This window comes from Bos indicus, chromosome 18 (genome assembly GCF_029378745.1).
Source record: "Bos indicus isolate NIAB-ARS_2022 breed Sahiwal x Tharparkar chromosome 18, NIAB-ARS_B.indTharparkar_mat_pri_1.0, whole genome shotgun sequence".
In the NCBI taxonomy this organism is placed as follows: Eukaryota; Metazoa; Chordata; class Mammalia; order Artiodactyla; family Bovidae; genus Bos; species Bos indicus.
Window position 1 is genome coordinate 53781957 of NC_091777.1, and position 24177 is coordinate 53806133.

General features: G+C 53.0%; 3 protein-coding genes across 8 annotated transcripts; 2 read left to right on the forward strand and 1 right to left on the reverse strand.

Annotated features, from left to right (window-relative positions):
* Positions 1–797: 797 nt before the first annotated feature.
* Positions 798–11752, forward strand: GIPR (gastric inhibitory polypeptide receptor). Of its 3 annotated transcripts, none has more exons than XM_070771286.1 (13): positions 798–1942; positions 2380–2479; positions 2979–3086; positions 3760–3863; positions 4704–4807; positions 4995–5139; positions 6590–6749; positions 6961–7021; positions 7356–7425; positions 7560–7648; positions 7728–7866; positions 9801–9842; positions 9936–11752. In XM_070771286.1, exons 1-13 carry the CDS (start codon positions 1871–1873, stop codon positions 10140–10142), a joined length of 1401 nt encoding a protein of 466 aa, XP_070627387.1. In that variant the 5' UTR covers positions 798–1870; the 3' UTR covers positions 10143–11752. The 3 variants fall into 3 exon arrangements, with proteins under 3 accessions (XP_070627387.1, XP_070627388.1, XP_019835853.2); XM_070771287.1 differs by having other exon boundaries at positions 7608–7648; XM_019980294.2 differs by having other exon boundaries at positions 9801–11752.
* A 2208-nt stretch (positions 11753–13960) lies between these two features.
* Positions 13961–16878, reverse strand: SNRPD2 (small nuclear ribonucleoprotein D2 polypeptide). 3 transcript variants are annotated; one of them, XM_070771289.1, is made up of 4 exons: positions 16728–16878; positions 15174–15353; positions 14678–14772; positions 13961–14225 (listed from the first exon to the last, which is right to left on the reverse strand). In XM_070771289.1, coding segments are annotated over exons 1-4 (306 nt in total). In that variant the 5' UTR covers positions 16730–16878; the 3' UTR covers positions 13961–14196. The 3 variants fall into 3 exon arrangements, with proteins under 3 accessions (XP_070627390.1, XP_019835698.1, XP_070627391.1); XM_070771290.1 differs by having other exon boundaries at positions 14130–14225; positions 14678–14798; XM_019980139.2 differs by lacking the exon at positions 14678–14772 and having other exon boundaries at positions 16728–16877.
* Positions 16879–17774: 896 nt separating this feature from the next.
* QPCTL (glutaminyl-peptide cyclotransferase like) lies at positions 17775–23534 on the forward strand. 2 transcript variants are annotated; one of them, XM_019980058.2, is made up of 7 exons: positions 17809–18030; positions 18502–18645; positions 19377–19658; positions 21292–21444; positions 21545–21644; positions 22212–22328; positions 22762–23534. In XM_019980058.2, exons 1-7 carry the CDS (start codon positions 17821–17823, stop codon positions 22905–22907), a joined length of 1152 nt encoding a protein of 383 aa, XP_019835617.2. In that variant the 5' UTR covers positions 17809–17820; the 3' UTR covers positions 22908–23534. The 2 variants fall into 2 exon arrangements, with proteins under 2 accessions (XP_070627389.1, XP_019835617.2); XM_070771288.1 differs by lacking the exon at positions 22762–23534 and having other exon boundaries at positions 17775–18030; positions 22155–22279.
* Positions 23535–24177: the final 643 nt, after the last annotated feature.

Here is a 24177-nt window from a genome sequence, read left to right on the forward strand (position 1 = left end):
ATGTGAAGTGTGTGAGACGTTGTGTGAGCACATTAATGAGTGGAATTGTGTAACATTGTATATATAATTTTCAGACTGTCATTAAAGGATTGTATGACAATCACCTATAACTGTTTGCCTTTATGTCATCAACAGCCTCCGCTCTGTGCCCCAACTTGTGCTGAGTGACCCTGGGGACCCAGTGGTGACAGATGCCTTCCCTGTCCTCATGGGGGCACTCAGGCCAGTTGGGGGAGACAGTATTTGTGATGTGATTTAATGATGGTGTGAACGTATGCATGGTGGACACAGTATCATGGGAACTGTAGGAAGCTGTGATTGTGTTGCTGTGTGAGTGCAAGAGTCCATGCCCAGAGTGCGTGGCTGTGTGTCACTGTATCACAAATGACTGTCAACCTGTGGGGGAGAACCTTTGGCTCACAGGGTGTGATGCTGGACTGTGGGACTATGAATGAATATGAAGAACAGGTTCAGTGAGGTGCAGTATATAAGACTCTGTGCCTCCCGGCGGCTCAGTGTATGGGATCGTGTGTGACATTGTGTGCATGGCCTCGCGTGTGGTGGCTGGATGGGACAAGTGGGACAACGTGAGAGGCTGTGTGCGCTGGAAGAGGGGCTCCTCAGGATGCTGACTCTGTGACTGTGCTCCCCCACGCGACCCTGAGTGGCTGTGATACTCACAGATGACTGGCCCCCTGCGCCAGGTCTCGGCCCCAGCTCCCCGCTCCTGTTCCTTGGCCCGCCCTGGCCCCGCCCCCTACCCCTACCCCAGGCTGTCACCTCCCGCGGAGCCCAGGCGAGGCCGTGGAGGCGACAGCGTCAGAAGCAAGTGATTGAGAGGAGAGCTGGGAACAGGTGAGCGCTCCCCCATCTCAGCCACTCCCCTGCCCTGTGTCCCCTCACGTCTCTGGAGCCCTCTTGCTCCGTGCCTTTGTCTCAGCTTCTCTGTGCCCACGGTCTATGTCCTATCTATCTCTCAGTATCTCTGTCGCCACGTCGCAAATCCCTGTTTAGCCGCTAGTTCTATATCTCCGTCTCTGACCCCTATTCTCTGTGTCTCTCCATGTCTCTACCTTCTCTCTGTCTCCGAGCCCACATTTTTGTCTCTGTCTTCCTCTCCCTTTTGGTCTCTAGTCTCTTGCAGTGTGTCTCATTCTGTCTGTCTCTGTGTCTCTCAGTTTCTATGTTTGTCTCAAGCATTTCTGATTCGTGTGTTTCTGGAGCTCCAACCGACATCCTCCTGTTTCCTCCTTTCCCTGCATGGTGCCAGATGTGGTGTGTTGGGGGGTAGACTGATTTCCAAGCATCTGGGCCCCTCACCTTTCTAGTCCCTAAGGAGAACCATTGTCCCATTAACTCTGGGTTTTATCCGCAGCCGGAAATGTTTGATAAGGTCGGGTTCCTATTCGTGATTTGAAAACCCTTTGAGCTGGGAGAGTGGGAAGTCCAAGAGTCACTTCGAGCTACATGCCCTCCTCTCCAAGGTGGTCCCCAGGTTCCCTCGAGTCTCTAGGTCTAGACTGTGGGTGACCCTGGAGCTTCCCGTCCAGCGCAACTCTAAGGCAACCGCACCCTCTGCAAACACTCCCCTTCCATCACCGCTGCCCCAGCAACAGCCGGGGGCGGGCCGGGGAATCAGGTGTTGGAGATCGGTCTCCGCCCACTCCTCAAGACTCACCACCCCCACCCCCGGCCCCAAATCATCCCTCGTAGTTGTGGGGGGCGCTGTCTCCGGGGTACGTGATTCCCTGAGCAGAGGGCGCTGGGGCTGGGAGAGGAGGCAGAGGCTCCTGATTCTGCCTCGGACCCCCAGACCCGGCTGCCCTTGCTTGACCGGACCCTTCGTTCCCCATGCCCTGCTGCCCACACGATGCCCACCTGTCCACCCTGGTGGCTGCTGCTTCTGCTCTCGCTGTGGGAGCCGCTGCTCCGGAGCGCGGAGGTGAGAACCAGAGGAGCCAAGGATCTCAAGGCTTGGAGGGATGTTGGGGCCGGTTTTAAGTCGTATCCCACAGGGAAGATTGTTTCAAGGCTCCCCACCTGCCCAGATTCAAGTTTTGATGGTTGTTTCTAGTCCTTCTTCTTCCCCCACCCGCCACTCCCCTCAAATCCTCCTGATAATATCCAGCCACCTCCGTCTCCTCATTTTCCTGAAGGTTTTTAGTTCCCCACAGCAACTCCCCTGGTGGTTTCTAGGCACCCCTCAAGACTTAAAAGAGGTTTCTAAGCCACCCAAGACGCCTGAGCAAAACAGGACAGCCGCTTCAAGTTCCTTCAGGGTATCTCTGGCCCTCAGGGATCTTGCTGCCTGGGAGCTCGGGTCGAGGCGCGGGCCGAGGTGGGGGGGTGGGTGTGGTCCTTCCTTCTCTCTTTTTGTAGGCAGGCTCTGAGGGGCAGACAGCGGGAGAGCTGTACCAGCGCTGGGAGCGGTACCGCAGGGAGTGCCAGGAGACCCTGGAGGCCTCGGAGCCCCCAGCAGGTGTGACAGGGGTGGAGGACTGGGGGTAAGGAAAGGGTTGGGGCTGAGAGGGATGGGCTTGAGGCCGGCCTGGGACTGACATGCCGCCAAGGCCTGAAAGGGAAGTCTGAGTGTCTGGGGTAAAAGTGGGCCTCGTGGGAGAAACCAGAGATGAAGCTTGAAAGGGGAGGGGTCTTGGGAGGGGCTTACACTCGGTGGGTGGGACCTAAAGTGGACGGCGACGGGGGCGGGGTTTGGGGTGGAGTCTAGGAAGGGCCTTACTGACTGGGAAGCATCTGTAGCGGGAACTCGCTTGGTGGGAGGAGCCCAGAGTAAGGCTCGAAAGATGGGCGGGGCCTCGGGTCTGGTGGGAGGGGCTACGAAGGAGCAGGGACGCGACCACTCCAGGTGGGCGGGGCTTGGGCGGGGCTTGGGCGGGGCTTGTGTGTGCGGGGCAGAGACTCCTTGGGCTCGAGTTACAGCAGGTCTGTCCGAACTCTGGCCCCCACGCCCACCCCAGGCCTCGCCTGTAACGGGTCCTTCGATATGTACGTCTGCTGGGACTACACTGCACCCAACGCCACTGCCCGTGCTTCCTGCCCTTGGTATCTGCCCTGGCACGGTCACGGTGAGCTGCCGGGTGGACCCCAGGCCCACCTCTGACACAAAGATCTCCCTCCTAACCCTGGTCCCAGACTCCACTCCCCCGCAGCTCCCCTGGTCCTCTTGGGCTGGGTGTCTCCGTCTGTGTGTCCCTCCACATAACGTCCCTTATCTGTCTCTGTATCTTTCTGACGGCCACCAGGTTATTTTCTCTCCTTTTCATGAGTCTGTCTCTGCACATCTTGGTCTTCCTTGCCTAACTAGCAGTGTGACCTGGGGTTGTTGTTCAGCTGCTCAGTTGTGTCGACTCTTTGTGACCCCATGGACCGCAGCACCCCAGGCTCCCTTATCCTTCACTGTCTCCCAGAGTTTGCTCACACTCATGTCCCTGGAGTCAGTGATGCCATCCAATCATCTCAATCCTCTGTCGTCCCCTTCTCCTGCCTTCAATCTTTCCCAGCATCAGAGTTTTTTCCAGTGAAATTTCTTTATGCCTCAACTCCTCATTTGTGAATTGATGGTTATGATAGTACCAAATTCATAGGCTTGTTATGAATATTAAATTATTACATGTAAAATGCTATATTATGGTTTATCATCATCATCACTGGGTATCTCTCTCTGCCTTTGCCTCAGTTTGTCTTTCTGTCTCCATCTCTTTCTGTGCGCTTCTGATTCCCTCCCTTGTTTCCCCTCAGTGGCTAAAGGCTTTGTCCTCCGCCAATGTGGCAGTGATGGCCAATGGGGACCTTGGAGAGACCATTCTCAGTGTGAAAACCCAGAGAAAAATGGGGTTTTTCAGGTAAGAAGAGGAGAGATTTCAGGGTATGATTTCCAGGCAGCAGTAGAAAAGCAGCAGCCTCAGACAGAGCCTGAAACCCCTTGTACCATTCAGGACTCTGGGTTCCAAGTGATAGAAATTCAACTCCTTTCTTGAAGGAGAAAGAAAAAGATATTGGCTTTTGTGATTGAAAATTATAAGATTGCAGCTTCAGGTACAGCTGGATCTGGTGCTAAAATGATGTAGTTGGGAATCTCTCTCACCATATTGTACTTATGTTTTTCTCTATGATGGTGTCCTCTTTTTTTTTTCTGTGGGGTGGAAAAGGTGGCCCCCATCGGTACCAGGCTCACATTCCACCTGCAAGCAATGCTATAGGCAGACTGAGCTTTTTTCTCAATAGCTCCAACTTAATGTTCCAGGAATGACTGTCATTGGCCTGATTTGAGTAGCATACCTGCCCTTGAGTAGTCATTCTGTGTGTGTGTGTGTGTGTGTGTGGTGTTAGATAGCATGCTTTGATTCGTTGGTCACATGCCCAGCCCTGGGGTTGAGGGGTGGAATGCCCCACTCAAAAAAAGGTTGATAGATCCCCCCCAAAAAGTTGGGGTGCGAGTATGAACAAAGAGCAGCTCCTTTATGGCCTGAGGGCAGGAGTTGAGCTTTATTTCTTTTTAAAATTTATTCATTAATTTTTGGCTGCACCGGGTCTTCATTGCTTTGTGCAGGCTTTCCCTAGTTGCGGTGAGCGGGGTCTAGTCTTAGTTGCGGCATGCAGGCTTTTCGGTCCGGGCTCAGCAGTTGTGGCTTGCGGTATCTGAGCTCTATTTCTGTGTCCTCTCCCCCCACCTCCACCCCCAGGACCAAAGGCTGACCTTGGAACGGCTGCAGGTTGTGTACACCGTGGGCTACTCCCTGTCTCTTGCCACACTGCTGTTTGCCTTGCTCATCTTGAGTACCTTCAGGTGGGACCCCCCAACCTTGAACAGAAGCAGCAGAGACTGGGCTTCAGTTTTCCCAGAAAGATGGGGGTAGTCAGGCTCCACCGGCAACAAGTATCCAATGGTGGTTCTATGGGGAGGGCTGGGACATGGTTTAAGGGACTCTGTGTGGCCATGGACAGGCCCCCAGACTGCCTCCCAAATCTCCCAGGCGGCTGCGCTGCACTCGCAACTACATCCACATCAACCTGTTCACGTCTTTCATGCTGCGGGCAGCTGCCATCCTCACCCGGGACCGTCTGCTTCCTCCCCCTGGTCCCTACCCTGGGGATCAGGTCCTTACCCTGTGGAACCAGGTGAGCAACATCCTTCTCTTTCTCAAATTGAGATTCTGCCTCCTCTGGTAGGGCCAGAGGGTTCCCATTCCATTTACTACCTCCCTACCCTATCAACGGGCTTCCCTTGTGGGTCAGAACGTAAAGAATCAGCCCGCAATGCAGGAGACCTGGGTTCGATCCCTGGGTTGGGAAGATCCCCTGGAGAAAAGAAAGGCCACCCACTCCAGTATTCTGGCCTGGAGAATTCCATGGACTGTAGAGTCTACGGGGCTGCAAAGAGTCAGACATGACTGAGCAATTTTCACCTTATCAACCAGGCTTCCCTGGTGGTTCAATGGTGAAGAATCTGTCTACTAATGCAGGAGACATGGGTTCGATCCCTGGGTCGGGAATATCCCCTGGAGAAGAAAATGGCAACGCACTGCACTGCTCTTCCCTGGGAAATCCCATGGACAGACAGAAGGGACTGATGGGCTACAGTCCACGGGGTCACAAAAAACTCAGACACGACTTAGCAAGGAAACAACAAAAAGAACAATAATGTTATTGTTAATCTCTGTTAATCTCTCTAGATCCTTCTGACACAACTAGAGAGGGACCCTCCCTACTCAGCCTCCCTCATCATTGAACTCTCTCATCCCGTTATCTCCTCTACTGGAACTTTTCCATTCCCTTTCTCTCGGTATCTCACCCGTCATTGGAGTTTTGCACCAATAAGAGAGGCCCCTTCTAGAGGCGAGACAGAAGTTGGGAGGATGGGAGAAACTAACCGATGGGGGGATTTGGCAGATACCAATTTGTTCCAGGGAGACAAGGTGGGAGAGACTAGAGACTAGGGGCGGGTGGGGAGAGAACCTGTCTGGCAGCAAGTTGGGCCATACCAATTGTTGAAAGCGAAGGGGGTGGGAGAGTCCATGTGCTGGTGGGTGATGAGAAAAACCTTTTGAAAGGTGGAGTAGTTGAATTCTTAGGAGATGGCGTGGGAGAGTCCATATTCAGGGGAATCTGGGGGGAACTCATGAAATTCTCCAGGCCGGAATATTGGAGTGGGTAACCGATCCCTTCTCCAGCGGATCTTCCCGACCCAGGAATCGAACCAGGGCCTCCTGCATTGCAGGCGGATTCCTTAGAGCTGAGCTTCCAGGGAAGATAGATAGATAGTGAAGTCGCTCAGTCGTGTCCGACTCTTTGCGACCCCATGGACAGTAGCCAACCAGGCTCCTCCGTCCATGGGATTTTCCAGGCAAGAATACTGGAGTGGGTTGCCATTTCCTTCTCCAGGGAAGATACCAATCGTTAAAGAGGTTAGAGTGGGAGAGTTCACGTAGGGAAAGAGAACAGAATGAGTGAGGAGAGGATAGCTACTTCATCCTTTGGTGATACAGAATGGGAAGAGAATATTTGATGATAAGAGATGGGCTTGGAGGGGACCCTGACTGCCCCCTCCCCCTGTCTGGTCACCCCCTAGGCCCTAGTTGCCTGTCGCACGGCCCAGATCGTGACCCAGTACTGCGTGGGCGCCAACTACACGTGGCTGCTGGTGGAAGGCATCTACCTGCACAGTCTCCTCGTGCTTGTGGGAGGCTCCGAGAAGGGCCACTTCCGCTGCTACATGCTCCTCGGCTGGGGTGAGCCCCGACCCTGTCCCCTGCCCTGCCCAGCGCGCTTCCCCTCCCGCAAACTACCCAGCTGGTCTGCCTGAGGGGGTCTCCTCCTCTCTCTAGGATTCTCTGCCTCCCCTTCCCGGCGGGGGAATTCCGCGGGTCTTGGGCCTGGCAGGGCCCGTGCGCGCTCTGACAGCTGCGGCGGGGTGGGGGGCGGGGGTTGGGGTCTGCACAGGGGCCCCCACGCTTTTCGTCATTCCTTGGGTGATCGTCAGGTACCTGTTCGAGAACACGCAGTGAGTCGCGGGGTCTGGGGGGCGGGTCTGGGGAGGTGGGAGGGGGTTTGAGGGACGTGGGCGGTCCTTGGAGGGACGTGGGCGGGGTGAGACGGAATCGTGGGGAGGTTCTAATTGTCTCTAGGAGCCTGGGAGGGTGTCTAAAGGAACCAGTCGCTTAGGAAGATGGGTTCCAGGACTACTGCAAGGGGCGGGATGAGGGCTGGGCCTAAATAGTAGCAGGGACTTTAGGGGAATGTGGGTGTGGCCTTAAGGAAGGTGGGGAGGTTAAGTGCTCAATTCTGTGAGTCTTCAGGTATTCTGGTCTATCTCAGCTCTACGCCCCCTCCCCCAGGTGCTGGGAGCGGAACGATATCAAAGCCATTTGGTGGATCATACGAACCCCTATTCTCCTAACAATCTTGGTACGACCGGTCCCATCTCCTCCAGGCTGGTCTCAAGAATTTCCCATTCTGGGAAGCCAAGGTGGCGGGGAACTGGCTCAGTCTCTCTCTCTCCCCTACCACCCCCCACCCCCCCGACCCCCCACCCGCCACAGATTAATTTTCTCATCTTTGTCCGCATCCTTGGCATCCTCGTGTCAAAGCTGAGGACGCGACAGATGCGCTGCCCGGACTACCGACTGAGGTGGGGACGGAGGGGAGGGTGACTGGGGGCAAGGTGGGGGACTCAGGACCCCGGCATCACTGCCACCCTCTACCCGCAGGCTGGCTCGCTCCACGCTGACGCTGGTGCCCCTGCTGGGCGTCCACGAGGTGGTGTTTGCTCCCGTGACTGAAGAACAGGCCCGGGGTGCCCTGCGCTTGGCCAAGCTCGGCTTTGAAATCTTCCTCAGTTCTTTCCAGGTGCCTAAGCGAGGTGCAGGAGCTATGCCCTTTGAGTTCGGGCCCTCCTACTCAGAGAGGAACGAGGGTTAGAGACATCCTCTGGTGCAGCCCAGAATGGGCTGCGAAGATGGGATTTTTTTCATTCATTCTACACTTCTGTCCTGACTGGGGAAGCAGGGAGAAGGCAGGAGACCCGGCAGCCCCAGCAGTACTGCCTCCTGGTTAAGATCGAGGGCTTTGAGATCAGCCAGGGCTGGGACCAAATCTGGGTCCTCACTTCCCAGCTTTTTGACCTTCACCTCAGGGCCAGGGAAAAGGCGAAGCATATGAAGTCCCTAACATGCCAAATGGAAGGAGATGTCCACTGATATTTAAGGTCAACCCTGCCTGTGCTTGTCCTACCCTAGTCTCCATCCTGCTTTACCTTGTTGGGCCTCAGTTTTCCCATCTCTAAAGTGGGGACACTACTAGTTTCACTTTAAAAGGCTGTTCATTTATCAATTCAGCAAAAATTTATTGAACACTTACTATATACCAAGCACTTTTCCAGGCTTACTATGGGGATATGACCAACCCAATGGTCCCTATCCTTTAGTGGGAGAGACAGATGCTAAAGATGCTATATAAGTAAAATACACAGAATGTCAGATGGTGAGATGTGCCTTAAGGAGGGAGGGATGAGAAGGCAAGAAAATAGAGATGACAAAGAAGAATGGGATTATGGACAGGGGTCAGGGAAGACCTTGCTGAAAAGACACTAGAGCAGACACCCAAAGAAGATGAGGGAATGCGCTAGGAAGATATTTGGGGGAAATGTTCCAGGAAGAGAAATGCCAAGTGCAAGATCCCTGAGGTGAGAGAGAGTACTGATCATGATGGCACTATCATGGCCAGCATGCCTGAAGCAGGGGGTGGGTGGATAGGACAGAGGTGAGGTACCCAGGTAGATCCTTGGGCCTAGAGAGGACCCTTTGCTTTTCCTGAGTCATTTGGGAGCCACGGGAGCACAGGAACGTGATCAGAGTTGGATTTTAATGGGATTGTGGAAAGTGATAATAAGTAATATCTTACTGTATGCTTAGTCAGTCATGTCCGACTTTGCCAGGCTTCTCTGTCCTTGGAATTATCCAGGCAAGAATACTGGAGTGGGTTGCCATTCCCTTCTCCAGGGGATCTTCCCGACCCAGGGATTGAACCTGGGTCTCCTGCATTGCAGGCAGATTCTTTAACATCTGAGCCACTAGGGAAGCCCTTGTCTTGCATTAATGTATCAATTACTTTATTAATTATAAATACATTTTATATGTATTTAAATTTCTAAATTATAAATATAAAACTAATTTTTCAAAATTAATTTTTTGGATGTGCCTATTTAAGTTTATTATTATGGAATTTCTTGACTGTACAGTGGTTAGGACTCAGCACTTTCATTGTCTAGGGCCCAGGTTCCATCCCTGGTCTGGGAACTAAGATCCCGCAAGCCCTGCAGCACGGCCAAATAAATAAATCCAATATGTCATGTAGTAAGTTATGATAAGATTTAGAAAAAGGTTTAACTATGTGCCGTGCACTAGAGCTTCTTGTGTATTAATAATACCTTAAATCTCAGCACCACCACTGTATTATTGTTCCATTTTCCAGATGAAGAAACTGAGGCACAGAGGGGTTAAGCAGCTTGCCTAAGTGGGGAAGAAAGTGAGAAGCAGTGATCACATCCAAGCAGTCAGCCTCTGGGGTTACATGTTCTTAATCTCCAGCCCTTATGGCTCTGCAAATTGACGAGGACAAGGGGAGGGGGAAAGTCAGGAGCCAGGGAAAGGGTGACTGCAATAATCTGGGACCGATGTGGCGACGGGCGAGGTGGTTTGGGCCTGTAAAGGGTCAGAGCTCACTGAGGGGTGTTTATAACCCTGCCCCTGTTCCCAGTTTAACCCCCGCTCCCCCCACGGCAGGGCTTCCTGGTCAGCGTCCTCTACTGCTTCATCAACAAGGAGGTAGGGAGAGCCGCGGCCCGCCGCCCCCGCCCTCTGCCGGCCGCGCAGGGAATGGCACGCGCGCCGCCGCCTCTGAGCGCCGTCCGGTTTCAGGTGCAGTCGGAGATCCGCCGGGGTTGGCACCGCTGCCGCCTGCGCCACAGCCTCAGCGAGGAGCCGCGCCAGCGCCCCGAGCCCGTCTTCCGGACCCTGCCCTCTGGCTCCGGCCCGGGCCAGGTCGCCTCCGGCCGCGCTCTGTGCTCGAGGACCCTCCCAGGTCCTGGGGGTGAGGCCAACCACGTCTTAGAAAGTTACTGCTAGGCAGCGGGATTCTTGGGTCCATTCAGTTAGCATGTATTTATTGAGCGCCTGCTGTGTACCAGGTTTGGCTTGGAGGGCGCTGGGGAAATGGCGGGGGTTTGGGACTGGGGGCAGGGAAGGAAACAGAAAAGCCCCTGTTTTCCTAGAGATCACAACTGAGTGGGGGGAACAGGCGGTGAGGCCAAATTAAATTATACTATGTACACTGTGGGATGGCTTAGGAAGAAAGGTTAGAAGGGGACCTAGTGTGATCCAGGGCATCTCTGATGAAGCGACTTTGAAGTCATGCCCAAAAGAGGTGAAGGAGACAGCTTTGCAAAGAATTGGCAGACGAGGTTTTAAGGCAGAAGGAAGAATACCTGCGAAGACCCTGGGGCAAGGAGCTTGGCTGTGTCTGAGGAAGAGAGAGGTGACCTACGAGGCTGCAGCGGGATGAGTCACAGCCCACAGATGGGGAGAGAGAAGTAGGTGGGGACAGAAGAGTGGGCATTTTATTCCAAGTTCATGGAAGATTCTTTGGAGTGTCTCCTAATGGAATGGGCTAAGGTGTTAAACAGACCGCTCCATCTGCCCTGTCGGGGGATGGATTATTAGGGGCTATTGGAGCAGCTGGGAGCCCAGTCAGGAGTCTGAGAATGGTGGGAGGTGATGTTAGCAGGACCGGGGTGGCAGCCACATAGGGTGTGAAATGGTTGGATTCTAGAGCTAGTTTAAAGGTAGAACTGAGAGGATTTGCTGAAGAAGGAGAGACTCCAGGGATGATTTCTCAGTTTGGGATGGAGAGAGGAAAGAGGGAGGGAGATGGGGTTTGAGGTGGGGAGTACCAGGAGTGCTCTCTGGACTTGTTAAGCTGGAAATAAGGGTCTGGAGCTCATAGCAAATATTAGAGATAGAAATGTGAGTGGGCACTGGGGTCCAGAGAGGATTCTGAGTGTGGATAGAAACAAGCAATTTCACGGCAGGCACCAGAGCTGAAATCGACATCTGGAGGCCAGGCCCACTGCCACCTGGAGACATACCTACCCTTTTTGGTGGCCCCTGGGAACTATGAGATTTAGGGGGGAAGCCAGCAGCCTCAATGTGGCTGGGCCACGTATATATATACACACACACGCAAGACTCTCACTCCTAAATTGCTCCCCATCACAGACACACACTTAGATTCAGTTAGCACCTGGGTGTTGTTGATTCGCTTCCTTGGGGTCCCCAGCTCTCTGGACAGATATGGCTCACGGCCGCTGAATTCAATGTCCTTTGAAGCATGCGGCCCTCCTGGGCCCCTCTTGTGGGTTCTGGGAAGGTGGGGGCCTGAGAGCTGGGTCCTTGTAAATAAAGCATGAGAAAAACAGTTGCTTTCGGGGTGGGGAAATCTTGGCCAGGCCATAAGGGAGATGACAGTAGGGAGGGCAGGCTGTGTGGCCAGGTGCTGGTGGTGGCCCTGCACCCTCTGGAGAGCAGTGCTGCCTAACTTCAAGAGATTCGAGTCGCCAAGAGATCATGGACACCATGCCGCTACCATTCTCCATGCTTAAGCCCCAACTGGGAACGTTCCTGTGATCGCCTGCTATTTAAACTATTTGCAGTGTGTATGATTAAAATTGTGCGTGTGACGATCATGTTCTTTTTTTAAAAAAATTAATTTGTGACTGTGCTGGGTCTTCGTTGCTGCACACGGGCTTTCTTTAGTTGCGGCAACTGCGGGCTACTCTCTAGTTGCTGTATGTGGCGTCCTCACTGCGCTGGTTTCGCTTGCTGCGAAGCTTGGGCTCTAGGCACACAGGCTTCTCAGCAGCGGTGGACTTCAGTAGTTTCAGAATCTTCCCAGAGCAGGGATTGAACCCATGTTAGGTTCAGACACAATGCAAGTGTCCCCTGCGTTGACAGGCAGACTCTTAACCACTGGACCCATCAGGGAAGTCCACAGACCCAACATTTTCTGAAAGCTGCTTCTCTAGAAAGATGGTGGAGGAATACTAATGCTGCAGGAACCAGCCTGGCTCAAATCTTAGATTGGCTACTGTTTAGCTATGTGACTTGGGGGAAATGCCTCAGGTTCACTTCGGGAAAATAGAAATGATCACACTGACATCCCAGGATGGCCTCAAGTTCCTAAGAGGATCTCACCGGTGCATGGAACACACTTGGCCGGTTTGCCTAGTGCTTTTCCTGCAACCTGTTTTCACTTTCACACACTTGAATTGGAAGAGGGGATTAGAAACTATTTGGGCAGATGGCTGGATAGAGACGATGGATGACAGGCAGGGTCATCAGTTCTAGCCCTAGGCTAGAATCTTTGCTCTCAGCCTGGCAAAGCAGGAAAAGGACCTGCTACTTCCTGGGGAAGACAGGAGGGACGTGCGACCGGGACTCAAACCCAGGAGTGTGACCCCAGGGCTTGTGCTATCCCAGGCTCCAAACAATCATCAAATCCAGGGGGAAGATTTCTGCAGCAGCACCGTCCCCTCCCCGCCATGCTTTAAAGATTAGGATATCATGGCTCCATCCTGCCCCGCTCCCAGTCACAGGGTCTGGCTCCCTGGGTTTGAATTCGGCTTGTTTCCTGAGTGATCCTGGGCAAGTCGCTTACCCTCTCTGGGCCTCAGCTGTCTCATCGATAAAATGGGATGGCTCTGGTATCTATCCCTCAGATGGGTGTTTCAATTAGACATGAATATGCACCCTTATAACCTCACAGCCATCTCCCTGCATGTGTGAGGCCTTCTTCTACTGCAGGGTCCTCAGCCCTGTTGCTGATGGGCTCTTGGGATAACTCAGGCTGTGCCTTCCAGAGCTCAGCGTGTCAGACATCTCCTTGGATCCTGACCTCGTGCCTAGGAACTGCACCAGCCTGGCACCTGGCCCTCTCTGGAGAATACAGAGAGAGATGCAGAGACAGAACTCGGAGAGAGATGCGGGTGGGAGGAGCATAATGGATATGCTTCAGAGAAAGACTAAAGGGATTTCCCTTAATCTACCCACAATAAGCCAGGACCTCCTTTCCCACCTCCTGCTGCTGCTACTGCTAAGTCGCTTCAGTCATGTCTGACTCTATGCAACCCCAGAGACGACAGCCCACCAGGCTCCCCCGTCCTTGGGATTCTCCAGGCAAGAACACTGGAGTGGGTTGCTATTTTCTTCCCACCTCCACCTCTCTACAATTGTCAGAGAATTTCTCTCAGGGCTCATGAAGCTGTGATCTGAGGGCAGAGTTCAGGGGTTAAGCCACTGGCTCAGGAGCAACAGGGATTTGAATCACGGCATTACCACTTTTGGGCTGGATTCCCCTGGGGAGGCACCATCACCACTCTGCCTCAGCCCCTGCCCCTGGAATTGGAGGTGATGGATCACAGTGCCTGCTCAGAGGTGTAGAGACGTAGCAACAGACAGAGCCTAGGGCCTGGTGCTCTCACAGCTCAGCAGGTGTCAGCTACAAATGCTGTCAGTATTAATTGCTCTAACCTCTGCTCAGTGAGGGCAGGTTGGGGGCTTTTCTGGGCTCTGCTGTGTCCCCAGCATGGCAACACAGGGCTGGGCACAGACTGTTCAAACAAATGGGGGAAAAAAAAAAGAGTGAAAAAAAATTTTGAGAGAGAGTGACTTACTGAGAGGTGGGGAGGAGGAGGAGAAAGTGATGAGAAGGTAGAAAAAAGTTTAAAACACAAAAGACCGCAAGATGGGAAAATTAAGGCCTGGAAGGGGCAGAGACTGGGCCTCTTAACCTGTTCAGAGAGGCCTGAGCCCATGCTTGGCCCCACACCCTGCCACCCCTCCCTGGGGTCTGTTCCGCTCTCTAGGCCCTGGGAACAGGCAGAGGCCGCTAGAAAAAACGCACGGTTTTATTATTTCAAGTATAGAGGGCACGTCTTCGCAAAACCGGGGGGCAAGTTCTGACAGCAGGGAGGAGGCCCCTACTTGCCAGCGATGAGCGGGTTCCTCAGGACCACGATGACAGAGTCCCCGCGCAGGAACATCTTGGAGATGTAGCGGTCCTTGTTGACGGGCTTGGACTTCTTCTTGCCCTTGCCGCTCTTGGGGACCTCCGTCCACATTTCCTTCACGTTCTCCAGCACCATGTTGCAGTGCCTGGTGGGGACGAGGAGGCAGCAGGAGTGAGTGAGGGGTGCGTCCTGACCCTTCCTCTGGGCGGCACTGCCTCCAGGAAGGGGGACAGCCAGGGCTCCAAGGCTCAGGCAAAGGACTTCACCTTCTGTGCCTCAGTTTCCTCTTCTCTAAAATGGAGACATTCATGGTGCCTGCCTCCTAGGGCTGTTGTGAAAATTAAGTGAATCAACACAGTATTCTTGTTATGGGCATGTGTGATGACAGTGTGGAATGGCTCAGTCAACAAACTTTTGCGATGATTAGAGCAATGAAAAAAAAACAGATAAGAGCCCTGTCTTCATGAACTCTGCAGGCTAGTGAAGGGAGCAGAACACGAAGCAGGTAAACAGTGGTAGTCAGTGCTATGAAGAAAAATTAAAGCAAGGTAAAGGGATAGGGGGCTTCCCAGGTGGCTCTAGCGGTAAAGAACTTGCCTGCTAATGCAGGAGACGTAAGAGATGCGAGTTCGATCCCTGGGTCAGGAGGATCCCCTGGAGGACGGCATGGCAACCCATTCCAGTATTCTTGTCTGGAGAATCCCATAGACAGAGAAGCCTGGTGGGCCACAGTCCATAGGGTTGCACAGATTCAGACACAACTAAAGCGACTTAGCCCTCATGCACGCACATAAAGGGATAGATGGATATAGGGAACTTTGACTGAGTGAAAGAAAGAAAAGAAAAAAATTGGGAAAGCTCTGTATCTTGCTGTCTAGTAATCTATGGTGAGGAAAGCACTTCCCAAATGCTAACTAAAGGCTGCATATGTTTACTGAGCATTTATCATGTGTTAGGTACTTAGCCAAGTGCTTTTCATACACAGTATTACTGAAGCCTCATGACTCTTCTGGAGGATATTATTATGACGCATATTTCACAGGTAAGGAAACTGAGGCCCGGACAGCATACCTCCCCAGACCCTGGTGCTCACCTGTCAAAGGCCTTCACGCGGCCCAGGAGCTTCTTGTTGTTACGGCAGTTGATGAGCACTTGAGTGTTGTTTTTGACTGACTGCGTGAGCACGGAGAGTGGCCCCGTGTTAAACTCCTCCTCCTCCCGCTTCTGCAGCTCCTCTGGGGTCATCTCACTCTTGGGCTTGTTGAGGAGACTCCTGAGAAGACAAGTATGGAACCCAGAGGTGAGAAGGCCCACAGCCTGGGTGCTCATGGCCTCTCCCTCGGTGTCTCCCCGACACATATCCCTCTCCTCCTACTCAGTCCTCTCTCTGGTATCACCACTTGGATGCCTAATGGATATTTCCAATCCTCGCATGTCCTAGACTGAACTCCAGACCGCCCATAACCCCAACTTATACTATCCACAGCCTTCCTCATCTCTGTCAATGGTGACTCCATCCCTCTGGTTCTTTGAGCAAAAGCCCTGCTGTCAACTTGACTCTTCTCTCACATCCTACATTCAGTCTGTCAGAAAATCCAGTCATCTGCCACTAAAACCTATCAGAATCTGAATTTCTTACCTTGGCTTAAACCTCCATCATCTCTTTCCTAGAGGTCTCCTTGCCTTCACCCACGCTCCCCAACAGTTTGCCCTCCACAGAGCAGTCTCAGGGGTTGTGTCAAGAATCATCTCACTCTTCAGTACCTTCTCATGGCTCTCCTCTCAGTGTAAAAAGTAAAACCCAGGTTTTACCCTCACTCTGTTCCAGGCACAATGGCCTCTTCAGCGGTTCTTGAAGATATTAGGCAAACCTTCTTGGGCCCCTCTATTCACTTTTCCCTCTGCCTAGGTACCTCCCCAGGTATCTTTGTGGTTTGCTTTTTCACTTTCTTCAGGTTTTTGCTCAAGTGTTCCCTCCTTTATGTGTTCTGTCTCTCAAAAGTGACATTCCACACTGTTTTACCCTGCTCTGTTATTTCTTTATTCACAACCCTATTCCCTAACACATTCTAGAATTTACATATTTATTACCAGCACGTTTCCTGCCTGCCTCTTCCCATCCCGTAAGATGTAGAAGAGGATTTTTTTTCCTTGGGGAAAGTGGAGTAATTCAGTGATAATCTATGTGTCTAAAGCAGCCTAATACCCACTCAATAAATAACTGTTGAGTGAATATATAAGTAAAATCACCCCCATAACTCGTTATCCGTACAAATGGCGGATGTGATCGAAAAGCCAATTGTCTCCAGCTAAGCCTCTTACCTTAAGACCACTTTTCCTACAAGTCCGTACTCCTCATCTCCCAGGTTTTTAATTCGTAAAAACGCTTCCTCTTAAAATTCAGTTCAATAAGATTGCTTATTTGGGAAAGCCCACCCTGTTATCTGATAAAGCTGTCCCCTCTCCCGAGTCAGGATCCGTCAAAGGCCCCAATGAGTCCCTTCGCAACTAATCAGTAGAAAGATACGCCACTTTATCCCCAAATGTTTGCTTCCGCTCCCATTTCTGCCTACCCCCTCCAACCGGTAAGAAGCCAAATTTACACCCTCAACCCCACTGTCGCCACCCAAACCCAGCCCGGCCTCACATGATGATGGTGACCGCGTTTTCAAGTCACTACCGTCTCCTCCGTGGTGTGCCTCCGGAACAGAGAGCCAGAGGCGGGACTTCCTCTTCCTACGGCCCACTTCCGCGCGCGCCTGCGCAAACCTAGCCAGCGAGTGGGGCGTGGCCCGTTGCTATAGCGACCTCCGCCTTCGGCGGAGGCTACAGAATAGAAGCCTTACTTAGTAAGTAGCTCCAGGCCACCATTCAAGACAGTACTGGGCAGATATTCACGACCATGGAGAGGAAAAGAAGGCGGGACTGATTCAAACCATTTTGTTGTAGAACCGCATAGGTTGAAGGAGGGAAATACTGCTGCTAAGTCGCTTCAGTCGTATCCAACTCTGTGCGATCCCATAGACGGCAGCCCACCAGGCTCCGTTGTCCCTGGGATTCTCCAGGCGAGAATACTGGAGTGGGTTGCCATTTCCTTCTCCAGTGCATGAAAGTGAAAAGTGAAAGTGAAGTCGCTCGGTCGTGTCTGACTTTTCACGACCCCATGGACTGCAGCCCTCCAGGCTCCCCTGTCCACGGGATTTTCCAGGCAAGAGTACTGGAGTGGGTTGCCATTGCCTTCTCCGAGGGAAATACTAGCCATTTCCAAATGCCCTCCAGCTCTGCCTTTGGGGGCGCGGCCTTCGAGAAGCCAATCCGCTCCTCGCTTCAGGGATGGGCACCTCCCCCTTTCCTTCGGGAACTGTTGATTTACGTGTATATTGGATTTTCTGGACCACGGAGAGGGTCCATCCGGGAGCGGCGTGGATTTGCGCCCAGTAAGACTAATGTTTTCGGTGATCAAACGCTTCTCATTGGCTTCCCCTCCTGCGCTGGGGCGGCGCCTACTTCTTACGCTCTCCCTTTGGGGTTGTGCAACCCGGGGGAACCAACCCCCAAAGCTCCCTGAAGGAAAGGAGCCCAGTCCTCAGGCCGAAAGTCCCATTGGCTTTACTGCTCGCGGGAGGGCGGATGGTGCAGCCGCTCTTGTTGCTCATTGGTCCGGCTTATTTCATGGGGCGGGACTTGGCTGGGCCTTAACTCTATCCGCCGTCTCCGACCCGTTTCAGGGCCAAGCTGCCATGCCTTCCGGGGGCCGCGGGCGGCCCCGGCTCCAGGTCGGGGAACGCAGCCTTTTGGAGCGACCCTCACCGCCCAAGCGCCGCCTGATACCGCGGGCACAGCTGTTGCCCCAGCTGCTGCTGGCTCTGACGGTAGCCTCGGTGTTCTATACCATTTGGAGGATCTGGCATAGCCAGACTGAAGAGCTACCGCTGGGGCGGGAGCTGCGGGTGAGGACAGGCGGGGACACGGGCACTGCGGAACCCTTTACTCCTTGCCTCCCCTTCCCCAAGGTCTCACGGGAAGACCCTAGGTTGGGTTGACCTGGCTTTGTCTGTACCATATGGCCCTAGCTGCAGGTGCCGCCGTCTCCGTTCTTAGAGCGCATACCCCTTTCCAACGCAATGAGGCTTCGGGCTTGTTTTGTAATAGCGGTTACCCCGTAAGAGAGTCTGGAGTAGTAAGACTTGGAGTTCTGGGTTCTAATCCTAAAGTCAGATATTTGGAAGAGTCCCTTCTCGCTGGGCCTAGACTTCCCCCATCAGGATTGCCGTGGGCTGGGCAGGATGGGTTTGGAGGGACTTCTAGAAACCTCTGATGCTGGAGGCTGCGACTAGGAAGAGGAGGGCAGCCTCCAGGATATGGTTGGAACGAGGGTCGTTTTCATGCTCTGCTCTTCTCTTCCCTACCTGCTTCCTCAGGGCCCTTTGATCGGAAGCCTCCCCGAAGCTCGGGTGCGGAGGGTAGTGGGGCAACTGGACCCTCACCGTCTCTGGAACACTTTCCTGCGCCCTCTGCTGGTTGTACGGACTCCGGGCAGCCCGGGCAATCTCCAAGTGAGAAAGGTAAAAGGACCCCACCTCTAACTCCTGACCCCACAGCCCATCAATGAATAGGAAATAGGTATCCTGCCCAAGTGGCAGAGCTGGGGGTCTGCCTGGAGCTAATAGGAGCTCTATTCTGCTAACCACCAGACCACTGCCCTCTATACTGCGCCTCCCCCAATCTTATTATATGCATCAGCAACAGCCCTATGAGCCTAACGAGGTGGGTACCAATCTGATCTTCATTGTGTAGATGAGGAAACTGACACCCAGAATAGTTAGGCATTTTGCCCAAATCCCACAGCCAATAAATGGTATGCTTTCAACCCAAATGGTTTGGCTCCAGAGCTCTATATTGCTCCCCAGAAGGCATTGAGAGTCATTTGAACATTGCCTGACTTCAAATCCACCTCAGCCACTTGGTATGACCTTAAACTAATTTCATCTTCTCTGTGCCTCGGTTTCCTCATCTGCAAAATGGAACCATTGTCAGTCCCCATTCCATAGGGGTTCCTAGAACAAGGACTGGGCACAGAGTGAGTGCTATGGAAGGGTGAGCTGTGATTAGTTTGGGCTTCAAGAAATAGGGGCACTCCATGCCTGACACTTAGTAGGTACTCAGAAGTGTCTCAAGGGAATGATTCAACCAAAGTGGTATTGGTGAGCCAACCTGACTGCTCAGCATGGTTCACATGGCCCTTCTGACCTTCTCCCCAGTCCCACCCACCCTCCCTCTTCTCTATTGCCACTAGTTCCTGGAGGCTACGCTGCGGACACTTTCAGCAGGCTGGCATATAGAACTCGACTCCTTCACTGCCTCCACACCCGTGGGGCCATTGGACTTCAGCAATGTGGTGGCCACGCTGGACCCAGGGGCTGCCCGCCACCTTACCCTTGCCTGCCATTATGACTCCAAGCTCTTCCCATCTGACTCAGCCCCCTTTGTGGGGGCCACGGATTCGGCAGTGCCTTGCTCCCTGCTACTGGAGCTGGCCCAAGCCCTTGACCAGGAGCTGGGCAAAGCCAAGGAGAGGGTAAGGAGAGCAGGGGTTAGGGTAGGGGTGGGTGAATGAGGGATGTCTCTTCTTTGGTCCATACTGCCACTCTCCCTTCCCTGGTTTTATCTTCCTCCACTCCACACCAGAGTCCAGGGGGTCTTTCCATTTCCCGAATGTCAGAATCTGTCCCTTCTCTACCTAAAACCCTCCCATGGCTCCCATGTCATTCCATGAATAAGCCAGAGTCCTTCTCTTAGCCCATGAGGTGTGCCCTCTCATCTCTCTGGTCTCCTCTCCCACCCCTCATCCCTCACTCACTCCATGCTAGCCTCCCACCTCCTCTGTGGACCTCACTCTCAACCTCAGGGCATTTGCGCTTGCTGTTTGCTCTGCCTACAATGTGCTTTTCTCAGATACCTTCCTGACTGGCTCCCACCCTTCATTCAGGGGTCCGCTCTGATGTCAAAGAGAGCTCCTAAAGAGACCTTCCCAGCCACCATAAAATAGCTCCTTGTCGCTATCCCATGCCTCATGGGGCTTTAGGTTGATTTGTTTGTCTGTCTCCCAAGCTCGAATAAGCTTCAGATAGGTGGGCCCTTGGCTGTGTTTATTTCCTGTGTATTCCCTGAACACTGCCCAGAATACTGCCTGGCATAAAGTAGGATGTCAGTAATAATGTATGGAATGAATGGAAGCACCTCATGCCTCTATCCTGCTCACATCCCTTCCATGGCTGAAACCCCAGTGCCCTTGTAACAGAGCCCAAGCTCCCTGGCCCTTGCTGGGCCCTAGGGCCTCTTCTCAAACCTCTCTGGCCCCTTCTCTGTCCCCAGTCCTGGTCCATGCTGCTTCCTCACCAGGGAACACGCTTCCCTTTGCTCCATTTTGCCAGGCCAGGTCCTCCTCAGCTTCAGTGCAAACATCCCTTCCCAGCAGACCCAACATGTTCCCCAGGCCAGGTTATTCCCCACCCCCTTGGAGGATGTTTCGGGACCCTGTTATTCTTAGAAGCATTTGCCCGACTTCATTTCATTGTTTGTACAATTATTTATTTGTGGATCTGTCTCTTTTGCCAAATGAACTTGAGGAATAGCTCTTACAATCAGAGCTAATCCTTATTTAGTTACTATGCATTAGGCACTGTCCTAGGCTGCTTTATTATTCTTGTTGTTCAGAGGCTACGTTGTGTCCTACTCCTCCCAACCCCATGGACTGTAGCCGGCCAGGCTTCCTTGTCCATGGGGTTTTTCAGGCAAGAATACTAGAGTGGGTTGTCATTTCCTTCTCCAGGGGATCTTCCCAGCCCAGGGATTGAACCTGCGTTTCCCACGTCTCCTGCATTAGCAAGTGGATTCTTTAGCACTGAGCCACCAGGGAAACCCGTGCTGTCTTAGGACCCGGGTTCAAATCCTACCCTATGAGAAGTGGTATTAACTCTATTTCTACATAAGGAAGTCGATGCTTTGAGAACTTAGTAACTGACCCACTACTGCTTGGCTAGTGAGCAATCCAGCCAGGATTTAAATCCAGGCAGACTGTACTCTTGGCTATCAGGTTCTACAAGTGAGGAGACTGTTTGCCCTAGTCAGCTGTGCAAACAGGCAGGAAATGTGGGTGCGTTGAGGTGGCAGGCTAGCACTGAGCTGGCCCTGACCACTGGCCCCCACAGGCAGCGCCAATGACCTTGCAGCTGATCTTCCTGGATGGTGAAGAGGCACTGAAGCAGTGGGGACCCAAGGACTCGCTTTATGGCTCCCGGCACCTGGCCCAGCTCATGGAGTCTACACCCCACGGCCTGGGCTCCACCAGGATCCAGGCTATTGTAAGACTAGGGCCCTGCTGGGTGCCGGTGAGGTGGGAGGAGGGGGGCATGAGGTTGGCAGCATCCCGCAGGGCTGCTCAGTCCTGACTTCTCTCCCTAGGAGCTCTTTATGCTTCTTGATCTCCTGGGAGCCCCCAACCCGACCTTCTACAGTCACTTCCCTCGCACGGCCCGCTGGTTCCATCGGCTCAGGAGCATTGGTAAGGGTGAAGGTATAGGCAGACACCTGCCTGGGATGCTGGAGAGAGGACCAGGCACCTGGCCTCTGAGGGGCCATCCAGCTTTCCTTCCACCTCTCTAGCCTCTCCCTAAAGCACTGGGGCAGAAACACAAAAGATCCCATAGCAGTCAAATGAAGTGATTACAGACAGGGGTTCTAGGGTCAGAGAGCCCTGGGTTCAGATTCTGGCTTTCCTTCTTACCAGCTGTGTGAGCTTGGGCAAGTGGCCTCCTTTCCCTGAGCTTCAGTTTCCCACCTATAAAATGGGCATGATGCTAATAATGGGGGTGTCTGCTTCCTTAGACTCAATGCTAATAATGGGGGTGTCTGCTTCCTTAGACTCGAAGGGATTAAATGAGATCAGGAACATAGTCAGCCTGCAGTCGGGGGTATCTGACATTATCCCAGAATGATGAAGTAACATTCATCCTTATTGGCATGATCAGTGCTTTACCCCCAGGCCTCCCACCCTCCTCTGATCTGTGAGCAGGGGAACCTTTGACCCTGGAGGGGCTGACCTTCTGCTTCTAATCCCCACCACATCCAGAGAAGCGCCTGCACCGTCTGAACCTCCTGCAGTCTCATCCTTGGGAAGTGATGTACTTCCAGACCGGGGAGCCCCCCGGCTCCGTGGAAGACGACCACATCCCGTTCCTCCGCCGAGGTACCTGCTATGGGAACTGGGGGGCAGGGGGGCCACAGGTAGGACCTGGCCCCTTCCTAGATTTGGGGACTGGTGGCAAATTGCTTAACCTCTTTGTGTCTCAATTTCCTCATCTATAAAATGGGGATAATTAACAGCCCCCCCCATCTCAAGAGTTGCTGAGGGGACTGAACGTAAAGACCTTGACCAGTGCCCGGCACTAGCGAGTGTTCAGATCTTCTAGTCTTTTCATAAGCCATGAAGTTTTGAGCTTTTCTGATTTGTGTTATGAATGTATTGGATGTGTTTTTTTTTTAATCAACACGTACCCTCACACACTTAAAATAATTGTTCAGAGTTCTTCAAGTGGCACAATGTGGGGGGCGCGGGGAGGCAGACTTCCCCAGGCATGGGCCTGCCACACATGGGCCTGTGCTTCCTCTTTGCCCTGCAGGAGTTCCCGTGCTCCACCTCATCGCCACACCCTTCCCCTCTGTCTGGCACACGTCCGATGACTCCGAGGCCAACCTGCACCCACCCACGGTACACAACCTGAGCCGCATCCTGGCCGTGTTCCTGGCTGAGTACCTGGGGCTCTAGCCTGCCCAGGGAACACTGTGAGGGAGAAACGCCCAGCAGGAGACAGGCCAAGGCCCTTCTGGGATGTGCTGGCTTGCCCTTTCTAACCCCTTCGGCTCTGTTTGTGCTCCGACTGGAAGATGCTCTTTCTTGATCTCAAGCTGCCACTCTTCAAAGACATGGAAGAGAGAGAGAGATCACCATGGGGTGAGAGCCAAAGGAACGAGCCAGGCTCCTGTCCTGAGGAAACGCTCGGGTTGCACATCTATAGGGGACTGAGTGCCGTTTGCAGTTTTAATCAGCAGAACGTGGACTGGCATCCGGACCAGCAATACCCTCGACCAAATGAATTCTGTGGCTTCTGTTTTCATGGCAGTTCGTTCTCCAGAATGGCAGCCTTGCTACTGCACCGGTCCAAACCTAACTCCCACACGGACGTGGCATGTGGGGCCCACCGAGGCTCTGCTTGTAAGCAGGGACAGAGGAGGGAGAAGCCAATCCTTGGGAACTCCAGATTCTGCCACCTCCAATGGCTGATAGACCAGTGTTTCTGCAAAACATATTCTGCACAACTAGCGTACATAGGTGTTGCATGAAAAAGGGGACCAAAGCAGGGTGAGACAATATTAAATGAATTTCTTCATTTCATGGTGTGCGATTTTCATCCAGAGTAGGAATGCAATGTTTCCCCCAAGTATTTCACCACGGAAACCCTTTATTGGGAAGCACCTCACAGAATCTGGGTACCTCAGGAGATATGTTGGGAAACATTGGGTTTTGATAGTTCAAAAGTGCTTATGGTAGAAATGGGTCTGATCTAAAACTCACTATAAAATAGTTACACCAAACCATCCTTTCCCTTTTGGCTGTGAGCACAGGAACGAGAGATGTCATGTGTAACTGCAAACTCTAGTGATGGCCCAAGGAATTATTTCCCAGCCCTATCTAATTTTCAGATGCAAGTGGGGTGCTTTTTGAAAAATGAGGGGAATTCCGTGGCAGTCCAGTGGTTAGGCCTTGGCGTGTCACTGCTGGGGCCTGGGTTTGACCCCTGGTCAGGGAACTAAGGTCCCACAAGCTGCGCAGCAAAGCCAACAACAACAAAAAGCAGATTCAGAGGCTGGAACTCTATAAGCACCTGGGGAATCTTCACTTTGATCAGCACTTTGGGACATGTTGTCCTTAAGGATATAAGTTTGGTGCATTCTAGCTGCTTAGCAAACCTGCTCCAAAGAAAGCCTAGGAGAGTATTTAGGCAGGGAGTGTGGTGCTCAGCTCTGTGCCTGCTGAC